This window comes from Microtus ochrogaster, chromosome 8 (assembly GCF_000317375.1).
Source record: "Microtus ochrogaster isolate Prairie Vole_2 chromosome 8, MicOch1.0, whole genome shotgun sequence".
In the NCBI taxonomy this organism is placed as follows: Eukaryota; Metazoa; Chordata; class Mammalia; order Rodentia; family Cricetidae; genus Microtus; species Microtus ochrogaster.
This window is the reverse complement of record NC_022015.1, coordinates 31,996,345-32,016,641: the sequence shown is the minus strand read 5'-3', so window position 1 is coordinate 32,016,641 and position 20,297 is coordinate 31,996,345. Positions and strand designations below refer to the sequence as shown.

The following is a 20,297-nucleotide window of genomic DNA, read 5'->3' as shown; positions in this document are numbered from 1 at the left end:
CATCATTCATACAAAGACACTGTGATTACTTCTATCCCAGCAGGATAAATCCAGGGACCTTATCCTCTCTCAAGATCTTTCACTTTGTCACATCGGCAAAATCCCCTTTGCCTTGGAAGGTGACTCACTCACAGGCTCCAGGGATTGGGGCCTGGAGAGCTTCTGCAGATCATTCAGCCAAGCCCATGCTGAGCGTGGCAGCCTCCTTCGGGTCTCATGACCATGGGTGCTACTCTTAGTCAGCAGGGGGGCAATGAGGCCAGGATGAGGGATCCGCTGGCAGATTCCTGTGTGGTTGCCAGGAAACTGTGACCATGGGTGGGGAGGCCTGCTGGCAGATACCAGAGAGTGGGGGTGTGGAGCTGAGTTACAGTGCAGGCCTTGGGGGATGGGCCTGCCTCAAGAGAACAGCAGCAGGTCACATTCAGGAGAGACCACCTTCAGATGCCAGCTCTCATGGTCTTGCCTAGATTTTCCCCACTATTAACTCTGGGGCTTGGAGGCTGTAACCATTGTAACTAGGATTTGTGATCCCATAGGAGAAAGCGGATGGAGGGGAGCCTGGGCGACTCCCCCTTTTCAGCATGAGGTAGGGGTTCAGAAGGCTCCTCTTGAATGTGAAACACAACAGCCCGAGGTCTGTCTTGTGAGCCAGACTGGGGGTGGGGTGGGTGAGGCCATCTACTGCCTGCCGGCCTAGTGAGCAGCCTTCATCAGCTGGCTGGCTGTGGCTCAGCAGCTAGCCCAGGGAGGAGGTGGTGGCTCCAGACAGAGCGGTGATGGTGATAAGTGGTTGTGAGCCCCATGCTCTCCCTCAGTAGCAGGCTGGAATGGGATGGAACCTCTGAGATCTTCAGGGAAGACCCTGACTGAGCTAGCTGCATCTTCATTCCACATCCCCCATGGCTCAGACCACAGAGCTATGTCCAGACTTTGGAAAGGATATATGTGTCGGTGAGGCCTGAAGCAAAACCAACCCACTCAGAGACCTCTGTGCCCCGCTGAACGTGCAGTATATGCGTGTACACGCACATATACACATGTACACACACAGATATGGGCATGGAACTGCACCCTCAGACTCATGCATGACACACAGATGCAGTATGTACATGCACACACGGACAGAGTTGCACTCACTGGCACATGCACACATGTATGATCTGAGGTGTGTCTAAGAACTCTAGTGAACTCTATACACAGACATCTCCATTATAGCCAGTCTTTCAGGGGTTCCTGAGACAGACCAACAACCTATACTAAGTACTCTGTTTCTAAAGAGGGAGCGTGGTTCCCAGGGGGCTCATTCTGCACTTCTGAGCCCGGGGCAGAGGACTGAGGTAGTGTGGGGATGGGTGGAGGGAGCTTCTAGGTCACCATAGGCCCAGCCTTGGGTTGTGGACATTGCTGTCCACTCAGACGGCCCAAGTTTTTTGGCTCTTTGGAGTCCTGTCCTCCATTCCCCATCAACACTTCCAGCCTCCGTTGCTATCCCAGGCCCGGACTGGCTCAGAAATTCTGCTGCTCTGACCCATGATAGCCCTGCTTCAGAGACTCTCCTTTAACCCCTCCCATCTGCAGTATTTCTGCTTTCTGAGATTTTAGGGTCAACACCCTGCCACTTGGTCTTCCTCCCTCTTCGCCCTGCACTGGCCCCCAACTACAACCCAGCCCTATTCAGATCAGCCCTGTGGTCTGCCTGTCTCACCTTCTTGTCTGGCTCTGATGCTCATCCAGGAGATTGATTTGGGCCTTGTTGGCACTGCCCATCAGTTGATTGTGAAGAGGTCATTCTAATTACCGAGGCCACTAAGGGTCATTTTCATCAGCAGCAAATGCTTTTCTAGAAATGGACTAAATACCTAGCAGTTCCCCATAAGACCCATAAATATGTCAGGCATTTTTTGAGTTGGAATCACATGTGCAGATCAGAATCACACACAGGCTGGAAACCCCGGCGAGCGTGTGTCCCCTGAAGCTACAGTCCTTCTGAGTACAGAACTTCGTCGTCGTCCTGGGAAGTTCCCTCCTGTTCTCTTCCAGGCACTTCTCTCCCTCCAGTGACAAACACCGAGACCGCCCTCCCCCACCCCAGTTCTTTGCTTTTATTTCCAGCTCTCATTCCATCTTTGAGAGTTTCTCAGTGTGTAGTCCAGGCTGGTCTTGAAGTCTCCATCCTCCTCTAACTCCGGGAGCCACCACTCTGTGAGGCTTGTCACATGGATCGGTGAATCTGTTCTTGTACAAATGGCACCATGTGATGTGTCCTTTTTACTTCAGCCTGGCTTCTGTCATTCATGTGCATCCGGGATTCATTGTTCGGTATCAGTAATAGTAGTAACTCAGCAAGTCTTCAAGCGGTGTCTGTTGTGTGAGTGCAGAAAGCAGGAGTCCCCTGAGCGCGTGTCCTGTGACCACACCCTGTGGTTTCTGGCACTTGGCCGTCAGCGCGCCTCATTTCTCTTGGGCTGATGTCCAGCAATGAAATTCCTGAGCTGTTCAGCCAGTATATGCTTGACTTTCTAAGAAACTGAGCAACTTTTACACGGTGACTGCAGCTTGTCACACCCTGTTAAAATGCATGGTCCCAGTGATGCCCTGAGTTGCTCACACATGTGGCATGGGTTTCGCTGCTGCGGTAGGAGCAGGACTATGTGGTTGGGGTCTAGTTGGCATTCTTGATGAATAACCAAGGCCAATGTTTTTTCTCTTGTCTTGGGTCTTTTGTTGTTCCTCTTATTTGAGTTTTTTGCTTGCTTTTAATCCCTGTTTGCTGATGTGTTTTCTGTTGGGGGCTGAACCTCACTTCGAGCCTCAGTAAGAAGGAACTGCGTTAGCCTGGGTAGTGTCCTAAGGACTACTCAGAGGGTGGCTGATGCCAAATTTCAGATAAGCTGCACTCTCTACTGGTTCAGGCTCTGGCAGGTTCTCCCAGATGCAGGGAATGTCCCCAGCCTCCTTCAGGCGCATATGCTGCCCATTATCTCAATGAATAACCATGGTGGTCTAGAAGCCATCAGACCAGGGAGCTCCTCTCTGGAGAACTGGGCTATACTGGAAGAAAGGGGGTAGAGGGAGATGGCATATGGGAGTGCAGCCACAGGATCTAGCCCCATGCTCTGGTGCTCCCCACCCTCACCAGGGCTGTGATCATGGAAATACAGTTACAAGGCCATGGTCACAGTGCCCAGTGCCTCCCTTGTTGCTCTGATGCAGAGGTGCACCAAACAGTTGTGACTGCATCCCTGCATTCAAGTATTTTCTTGAAACTTGGCTGAGTATAAATACAGTATAAGTACAGGCTTGATAAGCAGGGCTCAGATTCTGATTTAGCGCAGTTTTAATGCCTTTTGCAAAAGAAAAAAAAGTCAGAATAAAGCTGCTTTAACTGTTCATGGTTAATCTTTGTCCTGCCTCTACCTCCTAACTAGGGTAACCAGCTTGCAAAAAGAGAAGGTCATATGTACCTTGGTGGCTTTGGGGTGATGGATCTCTCTTGGATACGTTCGTTTACTGTCCCTGGATTAAATAGTACCCCGTGACCACTGCTAGTTCATAAAAGCAGGGCACAGGTTGAAGCTTGGTCTAGGTCCTCTAGGAGAGCGCACTGTGAACCTGAATGATTTCTGACAGGACCTGCTATTAGAGTGTTTGTGTAGCAGCACTGTCCCCTTTAGTGTTGTGGTCTCCCAGATAAGGGGTGAGAACCAGGCCCCCATGTCCACACTTAGGATAGTGCCCTGACTACTTGGAGCGTCAGGGCCCAGGGGTTTGTGGTAGCACCCATTCTTGTCTCCCATAGGGGCTAACGGAAGCTGGGTAAGTGGACTTCACACTGGCCATGGCTTGGCTGTGAGCCCCACTAAGGGCAGTCTTTATGATGCCCTACTAAGGGCAATCTTCACATGCCCTGTTCTCTTTTGAGCTGGCTGTCCTCATACAGACAGCCATTGCTCTAACCAATGTCTGAGTCCTTTTGAGTGGGACTTGGTGTATCCCTCTGGATCTGAAGAAGTCCCAGGGGGAGTGGCTATGTTTGAATAGTGCAGGACAAGCAGTTACTTAGGGGAGGGTGTTGGTACAGGGATCACAAGCCTTGCGATCACTCTTGAGCACCAGGGTTTTATCTGGACTTTCTTTTCCTTGGGCCAAACTCAGTGCTGTTTGTGTTCGTGATGTGCTTACTGCAGCCTTGGTGATACACGGCTTCCATCAGGAGCCCACATGGAAGACTCACTCTTATCAGGGAACTATAGCAGTCAGTCCCCAATGACCAGCTATGTGTGTTAAGGAAGGCTGAAAGCATGCCCGCCCCCCCAATTAGTATGACTTGCTCATCAGGGTACATGTCCCAGAAAAACTGTAATGCATGGGGACCTATAGCCCCAACAGAGAGACTTCTGGGTACTTTCTTGACATATGAGTTATCTTACCCTGTTTTGTCCTGGAAAGGAGAAAAGATGCAAAGCCAGTGTCCTCACCTGACTGAGGGTCTGGAGGATGGGGGCATAGGGCAGAGATCTGGGTCTGGATCACTTTCCCGGGTTAAAGCCTAGGGAGAAGAGGGTCAAAGTAGCATTCACAAAGAAGTCCACAGCACTGTAGGGACATCATCTGCGGCTCAGGCTGGCTGCTGGCAGTCCTTCTGGAGTGAGCGTCCCATGGTGCAACCATTTGCTGGGATTCAGGCAGGCATATATACTAAAAACTTACACACATGTACCACCGAGTACACATAACATGTGTATGCACACGCAGGCAGTCACAGCACAATATGCAGAAACAAAAGTGACACACACACATTTATATACAGATACACATGACATACCCACATGTAAGCACACTTGCACGTGCATATATACCAACATACACACTGTGCACATGTACACACACAATATAACCCTTAACATAAACATGCAGACATGTGTTTGATACAAATATACACACATGAATATGCAGGCACACACAACAACCCATGCCAGAATACTCAAATGTGCACATACAAGCAAACACCTGTATATGTGTTATGTACACATGAGCACAAATTCTCTGGTCTCACCTGTCAGACAGCCTGAGTCATTGCTGCCCTGGTACTCTTGGTATCTGTTTGCCAATGGGTCCAGCCCTGCTCCTGGCACTGGGATCCTGGATCTCCCTTTATAGTCTGTGCTCCCACATTCTGCTAGTGTAGCCACACCCATAGGATCCCCCAGAAGTGCCTGACTCCCTTCTAAGTTAGCTGTAGGGCAGCCCATCCCCCTCCTCTAGGAAGCCTTCTCTAACTCTCCCAAATGGCTCCAGAACCCACATTCCATTCCTGGGTGCTGGCCAGCATCCGTGTAGTGCCACCGCCTCAGTGAGTGGTGGCTCAGATCCTGAGGCCCATCCCGCAGAGTTCTCTCACATTCCTGAGTCACCAGAGCATGCTGGGCAAGGTGGGGTCTGCCCCCATGGACTAGAATCTCAGTCACGAATTTACATTTTGAAAAGAAGCCCTCAGAACCATTCGTCTCCAAATAGGAATGGTTTCTGGTTAAATGTGTAATGATGGGTTTGGGAGATGGCAGCCTTGCTGATTGCCGACAATTGCCAGAGCAGCCGGCTCGGCAGGCAGGTAGTGGTGGGTAGTGTGGTAGTTTGAATGTAATTGGCCCCTATAATCTCATAGGGAGTGGCACTATCAGGAGGTGTGGCCTTGTTGGAGGAAGTTTATCACTTATGTGGGGGTGGGCTTTGAGGTCTCTCTTGCTCAAGTTTCTCTTAGCGTGACTACCAGTTGACTTCCTGCTGCTTTCTGGTCAAGATGTAGCTAGCGCTGTGTCTGCCTGTATGCCATCATGCTCCCTTCCATGATGATAATGGACCATAAGCGAGCCACCCCAATTAAATGTTTTCTTTATAAGAGTTGCCATGCTCATAGTGTTTCATATTTCACAGCAATAAAAACCCAAACTAAGACAGGTTAGTATAGACTCTGTTGTGTAGATTTTAGTGGTAGCTCTAATGAAAATTTATATTGGAAAAAAAAAAGCAAGATGAACAGGATAAATATCAAAATGTAAATTTTGAGGAGAAAAGAGTACCAGGAAGTAGAATAGAGCTAAATCCCGTGTTCAAGGAGATGAATGGATAAAGAAATGGAATAAAGGGAGTGGGGACCTCAGGGCAAGACCCCACTCAGCTAAGTTTCCTACTTATGAATAGGAACTAAGAAAAACTTAGGGCTGGACGTGGTGGGACACACCTTTAATCCCAGTACTGGGAAAGCAGAAGCTGTCTGGTTTCTGAATTTGAGGCCAGCCTGGTCTACAGATCAAGTTTCAGGACAGCCAAGCTTAGGCAGCGAAGGACAGAAAGCTGGTGAAGATGTAGTTGAACAAGAGGGCCGTGTTCCAGCACCAGGAAGCAGCAGAACTTGGCAGTGTTGGCTATATGGTTCTGGCTTTAGAATTAAGAATAGAAGAAAGGGGTTTTGAAATTTGCCTCCATGACTAAAGAAAGAAACTGAGACAGGCCTGTGTCAGGGGTGTCCCTGAATGGAGGCCTAGTAGAGAGGCCATTGTGTGAAGCTGTGAAGTTGAAGCCTGGATTGCCTTGGAGAAGCCAAGATGTTACAGATGCCAGAGTCATGGGATACCTGTCAAAGAAAGCTATTAATAGGGAGTAGAACCAGCCCAAGAGAAAAAAGTGTGTTGTAGTCAACAAAGCTGAAAGGAGTTGGAAAGCTGAAGAGTGTTTTGACACCAGACATGGAGATGCAGAGTTTGGAGTTCGCCCAGCTGGTTTTTGGTCATGCTTTGGTCCAATATTTCCTTCCTATGCTCCCTTCCCTATGGTTTGGAATAGTAATGTAAATCCTATGCCATTATATGTTGGAAATATATGATCTGCTTTTTTATTTGACTTTTACAGGCAATTGTAGTTTAGAGATTATATGGAATCTCAGAAGAGACTTTGAACTTTGGACTTTAAAAATTTTTTGAGACTGTGATAGACTATGGGGACTTTTGAAGCTGGCCTAAATGCATTTTGTGTTATGATATTTTTACAAGCTTATGGGGATCAGGGAGTGGAATGTGGTAGTTTGAATGTCATTGGCCTCCATAATCTCATAGAGAGTGTCACCATTAGAAAGTGTGACTTTGTGGGAGTGGGTATGGCCTTGTTGGAGGACATGTGTCACTGTGGGGGTGGGCTTTGAGGTTTCCTATGCTACGGATACCACCCAGTGTGACAGTCATTTCTTGTTGCCTGCAAAGTGTAGGACTCTCAGCTATTCCAGCACCATATCTGCCTGCACACTGCTGTGCTCTCTATTGTAATAATAATGGACTGAATCTATGAAACTGTAAGCAAGCCCCCTCAATTATTTTCCTCATGAGTTGCTGTGGTCATGGTGTCTCTCCTCAGCACTGAAAACCCTAAGACAGGTAGGGACAGTGCCTCTTAAGAAATCTGCCTGGGGAGGAGATCACCGCTTGACAGTCTTCTTAGGATGTGTTTGTTCAGTGAGTTCAGAGCCTGGGGATGAGGTAGGAGTCTTCCGACTCTGTGTGTGTGTGTGTGTGTGTGTGTGTGTGTGTGTGTGTGTGTGTGTTTGTGTAACCCCCAGGGAGAGGCAGGGCCCTGCAGCCCTTCCCCACATGACTCTGGCACCCAGAAGCATCACCTGTCACTGCAAGTGAAAGTCCCTCTGAGAGGAGTTCTCTGATTGGCAGTCTCTTTGCCCTTGCCAAGTTTGCTTCCCTTCAGCAACTCCAGGGGGCTTTCGTCCACACTTATGTGCTGTTGGGGGGGTCAGACAGTGCTCTCAGGGTGGCCATGTCTAAATCTACAGAAGCTATGACTGTCACCTTACATAACAAAGAGCACTTTGCAAATGTGTCTTGAGGGTAGGAGGTTTCCATGCAATACCAGGGTGGGCCCTTTGTGCAAACCAGCTGCCCTCATGACAGGGAGGCAGGAGGGCAACAGGGCTGGGAGCTGTGAGAGCAGAGACAGAGATTGGGAGAGACTAACTAGAGGAAGGTAGGTTGCTGGCTGAGAAGGAAGAAGAGCTGCAGAGGGTGCAATCCCTCTAGAAACCGAGAGCAAGGAAGGATTCTTCACTGGAGCCCCAGGAAGATGGGCTGTCCTCATCCTCATGGCCATTGTCACAAACATTTATATCTCACAGTGTGGGAAGTGGGAAGTCTAAGATGAAGACATTGGCAGATTTATTATCTGCTGAGGTCCACTTCTTGGTTCATGAATGGTGTCTTTTCTGCCATGTTCTCACTTGGTGGACATGGCAGAGAGTCCTTTGTAGCTTCCTTTATTAGGCCCCCAAGGGATGAGGCATCCTTAGGCCCTGACACCTCTGAAGGATCCCACTATTCAGTACCATCACCCTGAGGGGGGGTTCTACATATGTAGCTGGGCAGACCCATGCTCTCTGCCTGTTAGCACTTGGATTTCAGCTCAGCAAGACCCACTTGAGACTTCAGTCCTCAGATGCGCAATGTGTACTCTGTTGAGCCACATGTGGTCACTGGCTAGTGTTCATAGGGAAAGAGGAAGCCCAGGGACCCAACAGAAGGGTTCCTCTTGACTGTGTCTCTGGGTATGGATACCCCAGTAGGAGAGCCGGGAGAGTGTGCACCCTCAGCAGAAAGCCAGGCAGAGGTGGAAAGAACCACACAGATTGGTATGGGTAGGTCCACAGCTGTGAAGGGGAACAGACTCCAGGAGGCACATGTGATGGAGGGGTCCTGGGTAAGGTCTGAGAGTCTGAGCGGACTCCTGGTGTTCTGGAGTAAAACTGGGACACAAAGGGTGGCTTAGGAAAGGGACGTCTGGCAGGGGGGAAGTAAGGGTGTACCCAGGGGTCCTCAGGCTCTGGACCTGTCTGGCCTCAGGACTTGCTCTTCTGTTCTGTCACACATGTGTACCTTAAATGTTTCCTGACATGTTTAAAACCAGCCGAGGAACCAATGTGAATCGGAGAGTGTGTGACTGTTTGTTGGCTGTGCCCAGGTGAGAGAATCCCAGCATTCCCAACTTGGCTACTGTGTCCCAATGTCCCCAATACAGGAAGTTATGTGAGCTGAGCGGTAATAGAGTCTTGTCAAATTCAGCAGTGTCTATCTTTTGGGATTCTGTTGGGCAGAGCCAGAAAAAATCAGATAAAATGGTGCAATCCCTCCACATGCCATAGACTTTCCCCAAGTACCCAAGAGGTCGTTGCCTGGGTTTCAGGATCCCAGCTATTCTTCCCTTTGGTCCCAAGTCTGAGGTTCAGAGCTGATTCTGTTGTGTGAAGTTTAGCCTGCTCAGTCTTTGTGTTCTCAGTTCATGGCTGATATTTTCATGGTACTGGATAGGACTTCTCAAGGCCAGCTGTGTTTGGGGTTGAGCAGCTGAGGCTCAACATCCAGCAGTCGCTGAGGTCAGATTTGGGAGCATCACCTTGGGGATGGAGGGGTGTGTTTCTTTAGCAGATGCCTCTCCTGGTCCCTTCCTGTTCCTGCAGGGTGGGAACTTGAAGCACAATTTCAAATTCCCTGTTGCAGGCCGGACATAAGTGACCAGTGGGAAATGAGACCACCCAGGCTTCTGGACTGGGTAGAGAGCAGATAGAGTCTGTGTGTATATTGGGCGGGTGTGAATGTCGTGGGTGTAAAATCATATGACTTTGTGTGAAAATGTGAGTGTGCCTATGCCAGTGTGGGTAAGATGAATGTGTGAGCGTGGGGGGTGGTAATTGTGCTCTGAGTGTGTAAGACTGTGCCTTATGTTCTGGGCCCTGGGTTATAATGGGTACGAGTGTGAGGAGACAGCCTCATGTTGCTCTGATGTGTGTACAGACACGGATGCTCATGAATGCTCCAGACTCCTCCCACACTGCACTTTGCCCGTTGCCTTAGCAACTTTCTGAGCTCTGGCAAGCCCCTGTCTTGCAGAAGGATGTAGGAAATGCATCCTGCTGAGTCTTGGATGCTTCCTTTATGGTCAACCCTCCAGGAGGAGGAGATGGGGAGGGGATGGGAGTGGGAAGTGGGGCAGGACCTGTCAAAGCACGGGGAGATGAAGTCCAGATGTGGGGCTGCCTGGTCTTGCATTTCTGAGGACTGTAGCCTGCTCCCCGGGTGCCTCCTAACTTCACTGATAACCCTGGGAATTGATGGAAAATTGCCTTAGGTCAAAAAGCTTTCAACCTGTCACTCATGGGCCAGGGTGTGCGTGGGGGGCAGTGCCATTCCTGCGATTGGCAGGCCAAGCAAAAAGGGCACAAAAGTGTCTCTTGCCCTCAGTGCACAGCCCTGGGCAGCAGGGCACCAGTTGCTCCCCCTGTGCCCTTCATTCCAGGAAAGAGGAGGCTGCGGGGGGGAAAGTGCTGTTGACAGTCTGGGAAGGTGTTTTCGCCTCTCTGGAAGTGTTAATGTGCGAGAGTAAGATGTGAGTTCACGCCTGTCTGGTTGCGGAAGCCCTGCTGCACTAGGCAGCTGCTGGCACCACTTTGGCTGTTCTCCCTCCCCCATCGCTGTGCAGTGAGTGTCTGCAGGTATGGTGGAGAGGAGGCGGTGGGCACAAAACTGTGCATGACCTACGGCTGGATTTTGCTTCCTACTGTAGTCCTGGGGTCTACGTAGCTGGGCCCCCATTCCCATTCCCTACCCATCCCCTAGGAGGAGCAGGGGAATCAAAATGGCAGCTTTTCCCCTGCAAGACACTTGCTTGCCAGAGTGTTCGGGCAGTTGCTAGCTCAGGTCCTGACTAATTTCAGAAGCAGCAGAGCTAAGCACAGGTAGATGGCTTCCCTGGGTTCTGTGGGCCTTGCTATGCTTGGCCTTCACTGCAGGGTGGTCAGTAGTGGGACCTCAGCCTCTTCTGTATCACAGATTGCCCAGTAGGTGTGGCTCCCCCATATGTGAAGCGGTCCAGAAGTTCTGAGGTCCACTCCAGGTCTACAACTGGGAGTCCAGTACCTATTGCCTCTGGCAGCCAGGCTATTGCCTCTTCCTAGGGCTCCTCTGTCTTCTGGCGGGCGCTGGTGGCCTGAAACCTGGTGGAGCTGCAGCAGAAGCCCAGAGCCTGCAGTGGCCAGTGGAAGGGCAGCTTGAGGTGGATTCCTTTAAGCCTTGGTCTGGCTACATGCCCCACCTCCATCCTCCATGCTTCCAACATTAAAAAAAAATAATAAGTCCCTCGTGAGGACATCCTAGGTTTCTCTCAGGCTGGCCTGTCTGCTTCATACATTCACGCAAGGCTAATACATTCCAGGTACCACTTCTGGAGAGCTGCCTAATGTTCTAGGCCCTTGGCTGGACTCTTTCTGTGGAAGCCACTGCTGTACTCCAGCCCCCACCCCAGCAGGTGGGAGGCACATGCTCTTCAAACCCGGGGTTCACATCTGCTGGGGAGAGGGGTTCCTGTGTCCTGAAAGGATCAGGATGGCTCACAGTGGAGGGAGCTCCAGAGAGAGTAGAGTCAAGGTGTGGACAGCCGCGAGCAGTGAGGGCTACAGAGAGTGTGCGTGGCTGTGATCAACTTGGGGACGAGAGGAACTTGGGGCAGCAGGTGAGTTCACAGTTCTGGGATCCTGTGAGACAGCTGGACCCAAATCCTTCTGGTCTTTTGGGAGAGGAGCCCGGATAAAAAACCCCACTCTATCCTGCCTTCCCAGTTCAGAGATCTGAAGGATGGAGGCTCCAGGCAAGTTTGGGGTCTCTGAATCCCTAAACACCTGAGTGCAGGAGGTGATGGAGGCCCAAGTCTAGTGGTGACTGAAGCCAGCTGTGGTGCTATAGCAGGGGTGCTCGCCTGGGCCTCAGTGTTAAGTCATAGCCAGGGAAAGCAAAGCCTACACACACACACACACACACACACACACACACACACACACACACACATCACAGCATGTCCTGTATCCATTGACTGAGTCTAACAGGGTAGATTCTTGCCTAATGGGGTACTAATGGATCTGGGGCTTCCCAAGTTTGTCCCTAGTGGTTCTAAGGGTGTTGATCACTTGAGCGGTTAGCAAAAGTCAGACTTTGGATAATAGGATTCCCCTGGGTAATCTTAGGGGAAGCACTGCTTCCCACAACAATGGGAGAACCCCATGTTCCGACCATTGTGGGGTAGGCTCTCTGCCCATCCCAGGCAGCTTCCCCGCAGGCCCCAGGAACTGAGCTGCGGCTGGCCAGAGCCATTGTATTGATCCGGCTGCTGCCCTAATCATTAATTTATGGAAGTTTCCGGTGCAGTCTGGGGGATGTCAAAATGGAACACGGGAACAGGATTCCAGATTGGCTCAGGTGGCAGGGCCAGGGTGGGCAGAGCAGTCTGGGAAGCCATTACCAGGAGCATTTACTGTAAACAAAAGGTGGGGGATGGGCCGGGTCACTGCCCCCATGGAGACTAGTGGCGGGGTGCACCAGGTCTCCTGGCTGTTGGCTGTAATCCTGGCTGTAGGAAGCCAGGATTGTTCTGGGATCCAGGGTCCCTTGGGACCTCAGCTTTATCTCAGCTACTTCTCAATCCTGTGTCTGCTGCAAGAAAACGCAGGAAGAGGCCTATGCTCCAACCCCAGGGCTGGAGACAAAGAGAGGAAGATATAAATGCAGGGCTCTGAGGGGGGCCAGATCTCAGTCAGCTTCTGAGAGAAGGCTTGGAGGTGAGCAGCAGATGGCCAGGCAGAAGCAGGCTCTCAGAAGCAGTTCCCAGTTGGGGGCACAGGGCCTGCTTGCTTCCCTGTGTGGCCTGGCTAGCTGGGGTGACTGCTGAGAACAGGCTTATGCAGGCTGTAGCATAAGCCACAAGTTCGTGGCCCTAGAGGGCTGCAGCCCTGCTCTGCCTGGGGCCAGGGTGGGGGAAGGTGGGGAAGGTGACTGCGTCTTTTGAGCCATAAGTGAGCAAGAACATTCGCGGTTACCTACACCTTTAATACTTTGAACTGAGGAGTCCAGCGTCAGAGCCACAACACACATCTACTTCCCAGCCCCTTGCACCTGAACTTTTCCCCTTGGGGCCAGAGACATCTTCGGGCTGAGGAAAGGTTGCCTGAGGTCAAGTCAGAGAACATTCTTCTTTGTCACCCCTTATAATACCCAATTTCCTTTGCTACCTAGCTGGTCTGCCCCACTCAGCTTCCTCATGGAGGAAAAGAAAGGGCAGCCTGTCACAGTCTTGAGCAGCTCTGAGGGCCACTCCTGGGTACCGTCTCTACCATGTTGGTGGCTTATTGCAGGGCCGAGTTGGGCTGCCTGACTCTTCGTTGGTTCCTACAAAGGGAAGAGATTGTAACCCCAGGTAGCCCACGATCCTGGGCCGTAAACACATTTCATAGAGGTCACAGGACTATCCTGAACCAGGCCTTTAGTCATTTGGGGTGGAAGATTTTCCTCATGAGAGTCTTCCTGGGTTGTGGACTATATGGCCAATTCACCTTATAACCTGAAATCCTTTATGGTCACTTCAGAGAGTGTCACCTTCATGTTCAGCTGTCCTGTGGGTGAGAGAGACTCTGTAGGAGGGTGCTGAGGTCAAGAGGCTCTCATAGGTGGCCAGGAGAGGCAGTCTCTACCAAGAAAGGTTCCCAGCCTCAGAGCCATTGGAGGCTGTGGGTAGCACCCCTCAGCCCTGGCTTTTCTCTGTCCAGCACTTAACTTCCTGGGCCCGTCCTGGATTTGGATAGGGCTCTCTAGAGACTTCTCTGGGCTGTGGAGAGCGAGCATAGCTGCTCCTCCAGGCCTGTGGGGGAGGCCTTCAGGCTGTGTATTGATTGTGTCACCGATAACAATAGCATGACTCACGGTGCAGCCGCTGGTCTATTTTTACTTTCCCAGGGACCATCTTCCCTCTGCCTTCCTCACAGGGTCATGCGTTTGTCTGCTTTAACATAGAACCTAGTAACTTAGCGCTTCCCCAATGCTTTCCTGTTTGGGAGCACTGCTTCTATGCCCACCACAGTCTGTGCGCTGAACCTAGTGACAGACCGGAGGAGCCAGGTAGAAGAGGGGAGGAGGCCTGACCCTGTCAACTGTAGGCAGGGTGTTTGTTTGGAGGAGAGGCACATTCAAATAAGACCTGTAGATTTTGCTTAGGATTGTATGCAACTGTATACGAATCTCTGTTTTTTGGCTTTCTCTTGACTGTTTTTAGCTGACATATGGTCTTGATATTGTCATCAGAATGATTGCCCCCCTCTGCCTCTTCCAGCCACCCTTGATTTGCTTGCCGCAACAGGACCAACAGGTGACACTCCTTACGTGATCCAAAGGTGCCGAGGACACGTGTGTGTAAAAACACTTGCTCAGGCTGCTCAGTCAGAGCATCCGGCAGTCGCAGGGAAACCAGAGGGGGGAAAGGCAGTGCCGACTGTCATTCCTATGGTGTGAGTTTCTCACCCAGCCAAGCCTCAGTATCGAAGGGGGCACTCAGAATCGTAGTCAGATGCTACCCCGGGAGAACACGTGACCGGATGTTCTCTGAGTTGCTGGCTTGGGATGCTGAGATACCCTGTCTTTTCCTGTTGGTTTGGTTTAGTAGTTGGGACCCCGGACGATGACTTGAACAGCACTCTTGATGGCTCCCTGATACCTCACCTGGTGCCTCGTCCTGGAGAAAAAGGCTGCAGAGCTATATGTATAGGTTAAGAGAGTTAACCTGTCCCCGTATGGCAATGACTGCTTCCAGCCACACTCTGCAAAATGAAAGTGTTCCTCAAAGAATAAATATTTTAAAAACGCTTGATTTTTGAAATATTTATCTGCCCTGGGAAGAGTCTGTGCCCACGCTCTTCAGTATGTTGTACGATGGAAGAGCATCTGGGGGCTCGGAGCTCTGAGCTGGGCCATTTCCTTGCGTTGCAAATTTGAATTCAAGCAGGAGATGTGGATGTGTAAGAAGGACCTGTAGGGAATTGAACTAGTGTTTTCTTCTACCTGCTTGAGGATTTACAAGGTGTTTAACACTGGGCAGGGGGCAGGGGGCAGGGGGCAGGGATCTCACCTTGCCTGAGCAAACTGTCCTGATCAGCCCTCCCCTGGCTCGCTCTTCTGCCCAGGGTCATCCTCAGAGCGTCCCTGTGGTAAAATCAGGCCATCTGTACCCCCTTTCTTGCATTGCCCCGCACTTATTTGTTTGTCTATAGTGTTTTCTTCCACAGCAAAATTTTCTTTGTGTCTCCCCAACAAGGACAAGCCTGAAAAGAGTCGTCAGGGTTTTAGACTCTTCTTCTCGGTGCTGGCATGTGTAGCCAGACCCCTGGCTGCTATGGGAACCTAAAAGGAAGGGGAGGAGCATGCATTTGGGGAGTGGCAGCAGCGCTGGGTTCTGGGGTCTTTGGAAGTGAAGCCAGCTAAGCTTGTTAGTAAATGGACAGCAAGTAGAACTGGCCCGGTCACTTTGATGGACAAAGCTGTTGGCAATGAGTTACCGGGAGGGTGGGTCAACTTAATGAACCCAGTACCCTTTGTCTCTGCAGGAATTTTTCCCTGTACAGGCCACGTTAATTTCCAACCCTGGGGAACTCCCATGGCAGCCACATCTCTGTGTGTTTTTATGAATTGGTTACGGAATGAATGTGCCTATGAGGTTAGGAGGGTTGCGTACTGAAACCTGAAGCCACCTGGCACCTGCATCTTCTCAGGGCTGCAGCCAGCAGTGCTTACCTGTCTCCCGCACCCATTGCAGGAGCTGGCAGGTGAGATCCCCATGGGCCCTCGGCGTAGGAGGAAACCAAGGATCCAAGGAGATGGGCACACTGCGGGCTCCTCCAGAGCTACTCCGGCCCATCGCAGGGAGCTGGGGGCTGAGCCCACAGACAAGCCGGTGTCCAAACCACAGCTCTTGCTGTGCACTCCCTGGCTCTGTCCCTCAGCAGACCCTGCCAGTTCTCTAGGAGCCTGGAGTCTTTTCTGGTGTTTGTCTCTTTGTTTGGAGATCGGGTCTCACTATGTATTATGGCTGGCCTGAATGCAACGTTTAGACCAGGCTGGCCTTGAACTCATAGAGATCCACCTGCCTCTGCCTTCCAAGTGCTGGGGTTAAAAGCAGGTGCCATTATACCCAGCCTTCCTAGGAGGCTTCATTCCCACAAACCTGGATGGTGACTTCGACTGGGCAGGTGTCTGAGCATGGAACGGGACAGCTGCTAGGAGACTCGCACATACCTCTGACTGTTATTTAATGTATTTTGTTTCTCATCCTTTTTCTCCAGTAAAGGCTAAACTCAGAACATTATACCGAGGCTCTGCAAAAGCTAGTTGTCTTGGCTGAGTTCCTGTGTGAACTCACAGCTTTCGGGCTGACGCTTGATGCCCTGCATTGTGCTGGCTACTGAGGACATCCCAGTGAGCTTCCCTAACTTGTTTCTCAAGTGGTGTTGGGCTGGACTCTGGCTACCAATGGGGCTAGAATAGAGCCTAACAGACTCCATGCTACCATTCTGAAGGTGGGCATGGGGGGCATACTTCTTATCAACTGTTGGGAGTGGGCAAGGCTGCCTAACTTGGATGCCTGAGTGTGCTAGGTTTCTTGTGCAGCTGTAGGAGACCAGGGACTCTAGGTAACAGCAGCTGCATCTGAGTTCTGATTGGGAGGCAGAGGGACCCTGGTCCAAAGCTTGCTGGCAGGGCCTATCTCCAGAAGCTGCAATATGGCTGGCCCAGGCCTCTTCCCCTCCTTCATCAAGGTGCAGACCTTATTTTAAAACCCAAGGTCAGAACCTTAACTCCACTCCCAGCCTTGCTGATCCTGCACCTGACCCCAGATCCCTTCCCCCACCCCTGCTCATTTCGTTTTGGAACCCTGCATAACACTTCATTACCGGGCAGTACTAGTGTGTTTGTCACGGATGAACATAAACTGCAAGGTGTGGAAAGACTCTGGAGTGCCTGCAGCATAGGGCATCCTCACCTCGCTTCGTAGCTCTGAGCAGAGCCGGGTCTATGGGACAGTCTAGGGCTTAAGAGAAGAGCAAGGTTCGTGTGAGCCTCTGCTGGATGGGGTCTGCACGGTCCCACCTTACCCACCATGCACTCTCCACCCTCTCTCTTTATCCTTTTAATTTTGTCCTTGCCATGTGGCTAGGCTCGGACAACCAGGCTTTCTCTCCCGGCTGGTAGGAACCAGCAACCATTGCTTTCCTGCTCATAGGAGGGGCAGAGGGGCTGGCTGCCACCCACCCTGCTGTGATTGCTTTCTCTCTGCAGTGTGCAGTTTTCTCAAAAACAAAACCCAAAACAAAAAAAACGACCGAACAAGCTGAGGTCTCCAGCAGGTGGCCCCAAACGAGGCAGCTCTGGTGTCAGGTGATCCTGGCCTGGTATGTGGTGTCTGGTGCTGCACAGGCTCGGAGGAGGTGACTGTGTTGTCATCTGTGAAGAGTGGACCCATTCCCTAGGGCCTTCCTGACCTTGTTGCCAGTCCAGCTGCTGGCACCCTGTCCACTTCATCTTGCCCCCCAACCAACCCAGTTTCTACTTAGGCCTGTACCAATCAGGTTCCCGGACTGGGGCAGCAGCCGAGTACCTGTCTTACACACATAAGCTAGAATAGGAGTCCCACTCGGCCCCAAATCTCCAGTGGGGTGGGGGAGGAAGTGGTTATGAAGCGAATTAATAACACCACCAGCCACGGGCAGTCAGGGTTTCCCCAGAGTTAAGTGTCTGTGCAGCTAGGCTGAACGCCCTGGGTGGACCCTCCAAGTGGTAGAGTGTGGAGTCACCCACTTGGGGACTTAGGCTGCTAGCAGGCCTGGAGGGGCCTGACTCAGTGGGGCTGGACAGAAATCTAGGCTGCCTGAGCCCATCCCGTAGGTCTTATCTGAGAAAAGGACAGTAAGAGAAACTGATAAGTACTGACCCCATGGGAAAGCTTCGGGCCGGGCACGGCAGGAAGTCTGGGGATCAGAATCCTTCACTGACAAAGGTTTGCTGCACCGGCTTAGGGTGTCTCCCTCACCAGGGCTGTGACAGCAGAGAGGCGCCATCAGCAGGGCCCTGGTGACCCCTGGAAAGGACAAGCAGCTGTGTTGTATGCTGTCCTGTTCTGCACCCCATTGTTCATCAGAGACCATTGCAATCCTGGGCTCGTCCAGCGAGCTCCGCCTGGGCCAATGCTCCCTCCTGTTGCTGAAAAACCCCAGAGCAGGGACTTGTGCTCCCAGAGCCCAGAGGCCTGGGCTTCCTGTTGCACATCTTTCATGGGGTGTGATATCAGGGGAGTTGCGGGGTGCAGGTTTGCAGCAGAGGAAGTCTGGGAGCCTGCGTTGGCTCATTAACCCCAGTCCTGCTGGTGATCATATACTTGCCTCCACTCCATAGCAATCCTGCAAATCCTGCAAGGAGGGTCTGAACCATCCTCTGTATACCTGGAGTTCACCCAGAGACATGATCAGCCCTCTTGAGGGGTTAAGTGGGCGATCTGTGATAGCCTGCAGCATTGCCAAGCAGGGGCGAACTTCTCAAGGGTGGGGCTTGTGCCTGGCACAGGCCTTTCCACCTCCTTACCTGGTGTCTCTCTGCTTCATCCCACAGTGAACTTCGACCACTTCCAGATTCTGAGAGCCATTGGGAAGGGCAGCTTTGGCAAGGTAAGGAAGAACCTCTGAATGGGCCAGTGGAGGCTGGGGACATGTGGGACCAGAGCCACACAGACTTGCTTCATCACTCCTCGGAGAAGCTAGACCCATCACTGGGGCAAAAAGCTCAGGACAGTCAGGGAAGAAGCAGCGGACTCTGGGCCTTTCTGGGGTTGTCAGCACAACCCTCTGCCACCTTCCAGGCAGGGTCTCTGGACTCCTGACTCAGCTGAGAATAAGTGTCCTGGTTTAGCTCTATAGAACCTTTGTCACCCTGTAACGTTCTGCATCCTAACACCCACCACTCAGGATACTGTAGCCATCTTGCAGGCTGAGTGATTTCCTCAGTAAGGGGTGCACTGTGGCCTAGAATGATGGCGGGATCTTAGAAGGGCTACATTGTGTAGCCAGCTTCCCAATCTGCTGTGACATCCGATGGATCTGCCAACCGAAACAACAGCTCAGGTCACACTGGAGTCCAGAGGCCAGGTTGTATCTATGTCTGTTTCTCAGGTGCAAGGGGACAGAACTTAGTGTGGTGGCCCAGCCTGCTTTCTCTCAGACCAACCCTGAAGCGCTTGTCCCTCAAGCAGGCAGCTTGCTGAGCCTGTCTCCACTTGCCTTGTTCTTTCTTGGCCAGATCTAACTTCCTGATTGCTGCCTTGTGATAGCTACAGATTGGGGGTAATTATAACTCAAAGAGACTTAACTAGGGCTCTGAAAAGGCTGGAATTAGCCCTCGGCTTCTGCAGCATGGTGTGCTGTGGATGGACCCCTCCTGAACAGACGTTTCTGTTCAGCTGTCCGGGTACCTCCCTCCCCTCCGGCCTCACAGCTGTCTGGGCACTGCGTCTATTTAGGCTCTGAAAGCCCTCTCTAAAGAGATTGTACAGCCACCAGAGTACAAAGCACAGGGTGATTGAGGGTGATTAATTGCCTCTACTTCGTTGGATCACAAAGGATGGCTGTTCTGGTTGCCGAGGGTGAATGTAAGTCAAAGCAGACGAGCACTTTGCACAGGGTTGAAAACACCACAGGGAGGGTCCCTAACATCCCGGGTCCCAGGGGTTCCTCCAGGCCTACTGCTTGGAGACTGTGATGATGGTTAGCCTAACTGAGACCAGTTGAGACCCCTCTGTGCTGATGTTGCCAGAGCTACAGAGGGTGCAGGCAGGAAGGACAGGTGGGGGGAGGTTGTGGAATAGTGGAGGACAGTGGCTGGAACTGGGTTCAGAAAGTAGCTGATGGAGGTACTGGAACTGGGCTCAGGAAAGTAGCCAAGGGGATACTGGAACTGGGAGACAGTCACAAACTAGGTCTGGAGAGGGCTGGGTTGTCACATCCCAGGATGAAGATTACCATTAGTGGGCTAGCCTGGGGTCGTGGGGAGCAGGGGTAGGTGCTGTTTTCTGGGACTCTTCCTATTTCTGTCCCCTGGGGGTTTTCAGGGTACCCATTACCCAACCCTTCCTGCACCTACTGTCCCCTACATTCCTTCGGGAGGCATTCTTGGTTCTCATGAGGGCATCTGGGGTATCCTGTCCTATGACAAGTTTGCAGAACCCCAAGATTATAGGTCCTTTGACCAAGTCTTGGTTTTGAAAGTTGTTGGACTGGAAGCAGGTTGCCGGGGGCCGGGGAGGGGGAGACAGGCACATTTTCTGAGCTCGTGGGTAGTACTGTTAGAACACTGATCCCAGTTAACTGCCCAGTCAGGCCACCGGGAGTC

General features: G+C 51.7%; 1 protein-coding gene across 1 annotated transcript in view; it reads left to right on the top strand.

The window, feature by feature from the left end:
• Nucleotides 1–20,297, top strand: part of Stk32c (serine/threonine kinase 32C) — an 85,622-nt gene that overhangs the window by 30,377 nt on the left and 34,948 nt on the right. Inside the window, exon 2 of the mRNA XM_005351440.3 lies at nt 18,525–18,580. Within this exon, the coding sequence (XP_005351497.1) occupies nt 18,525–18,580 (56 nt within the window). The remainder of the gene's footprint in view (nt 1–18,524; nt 18,581–20,297) is intronic.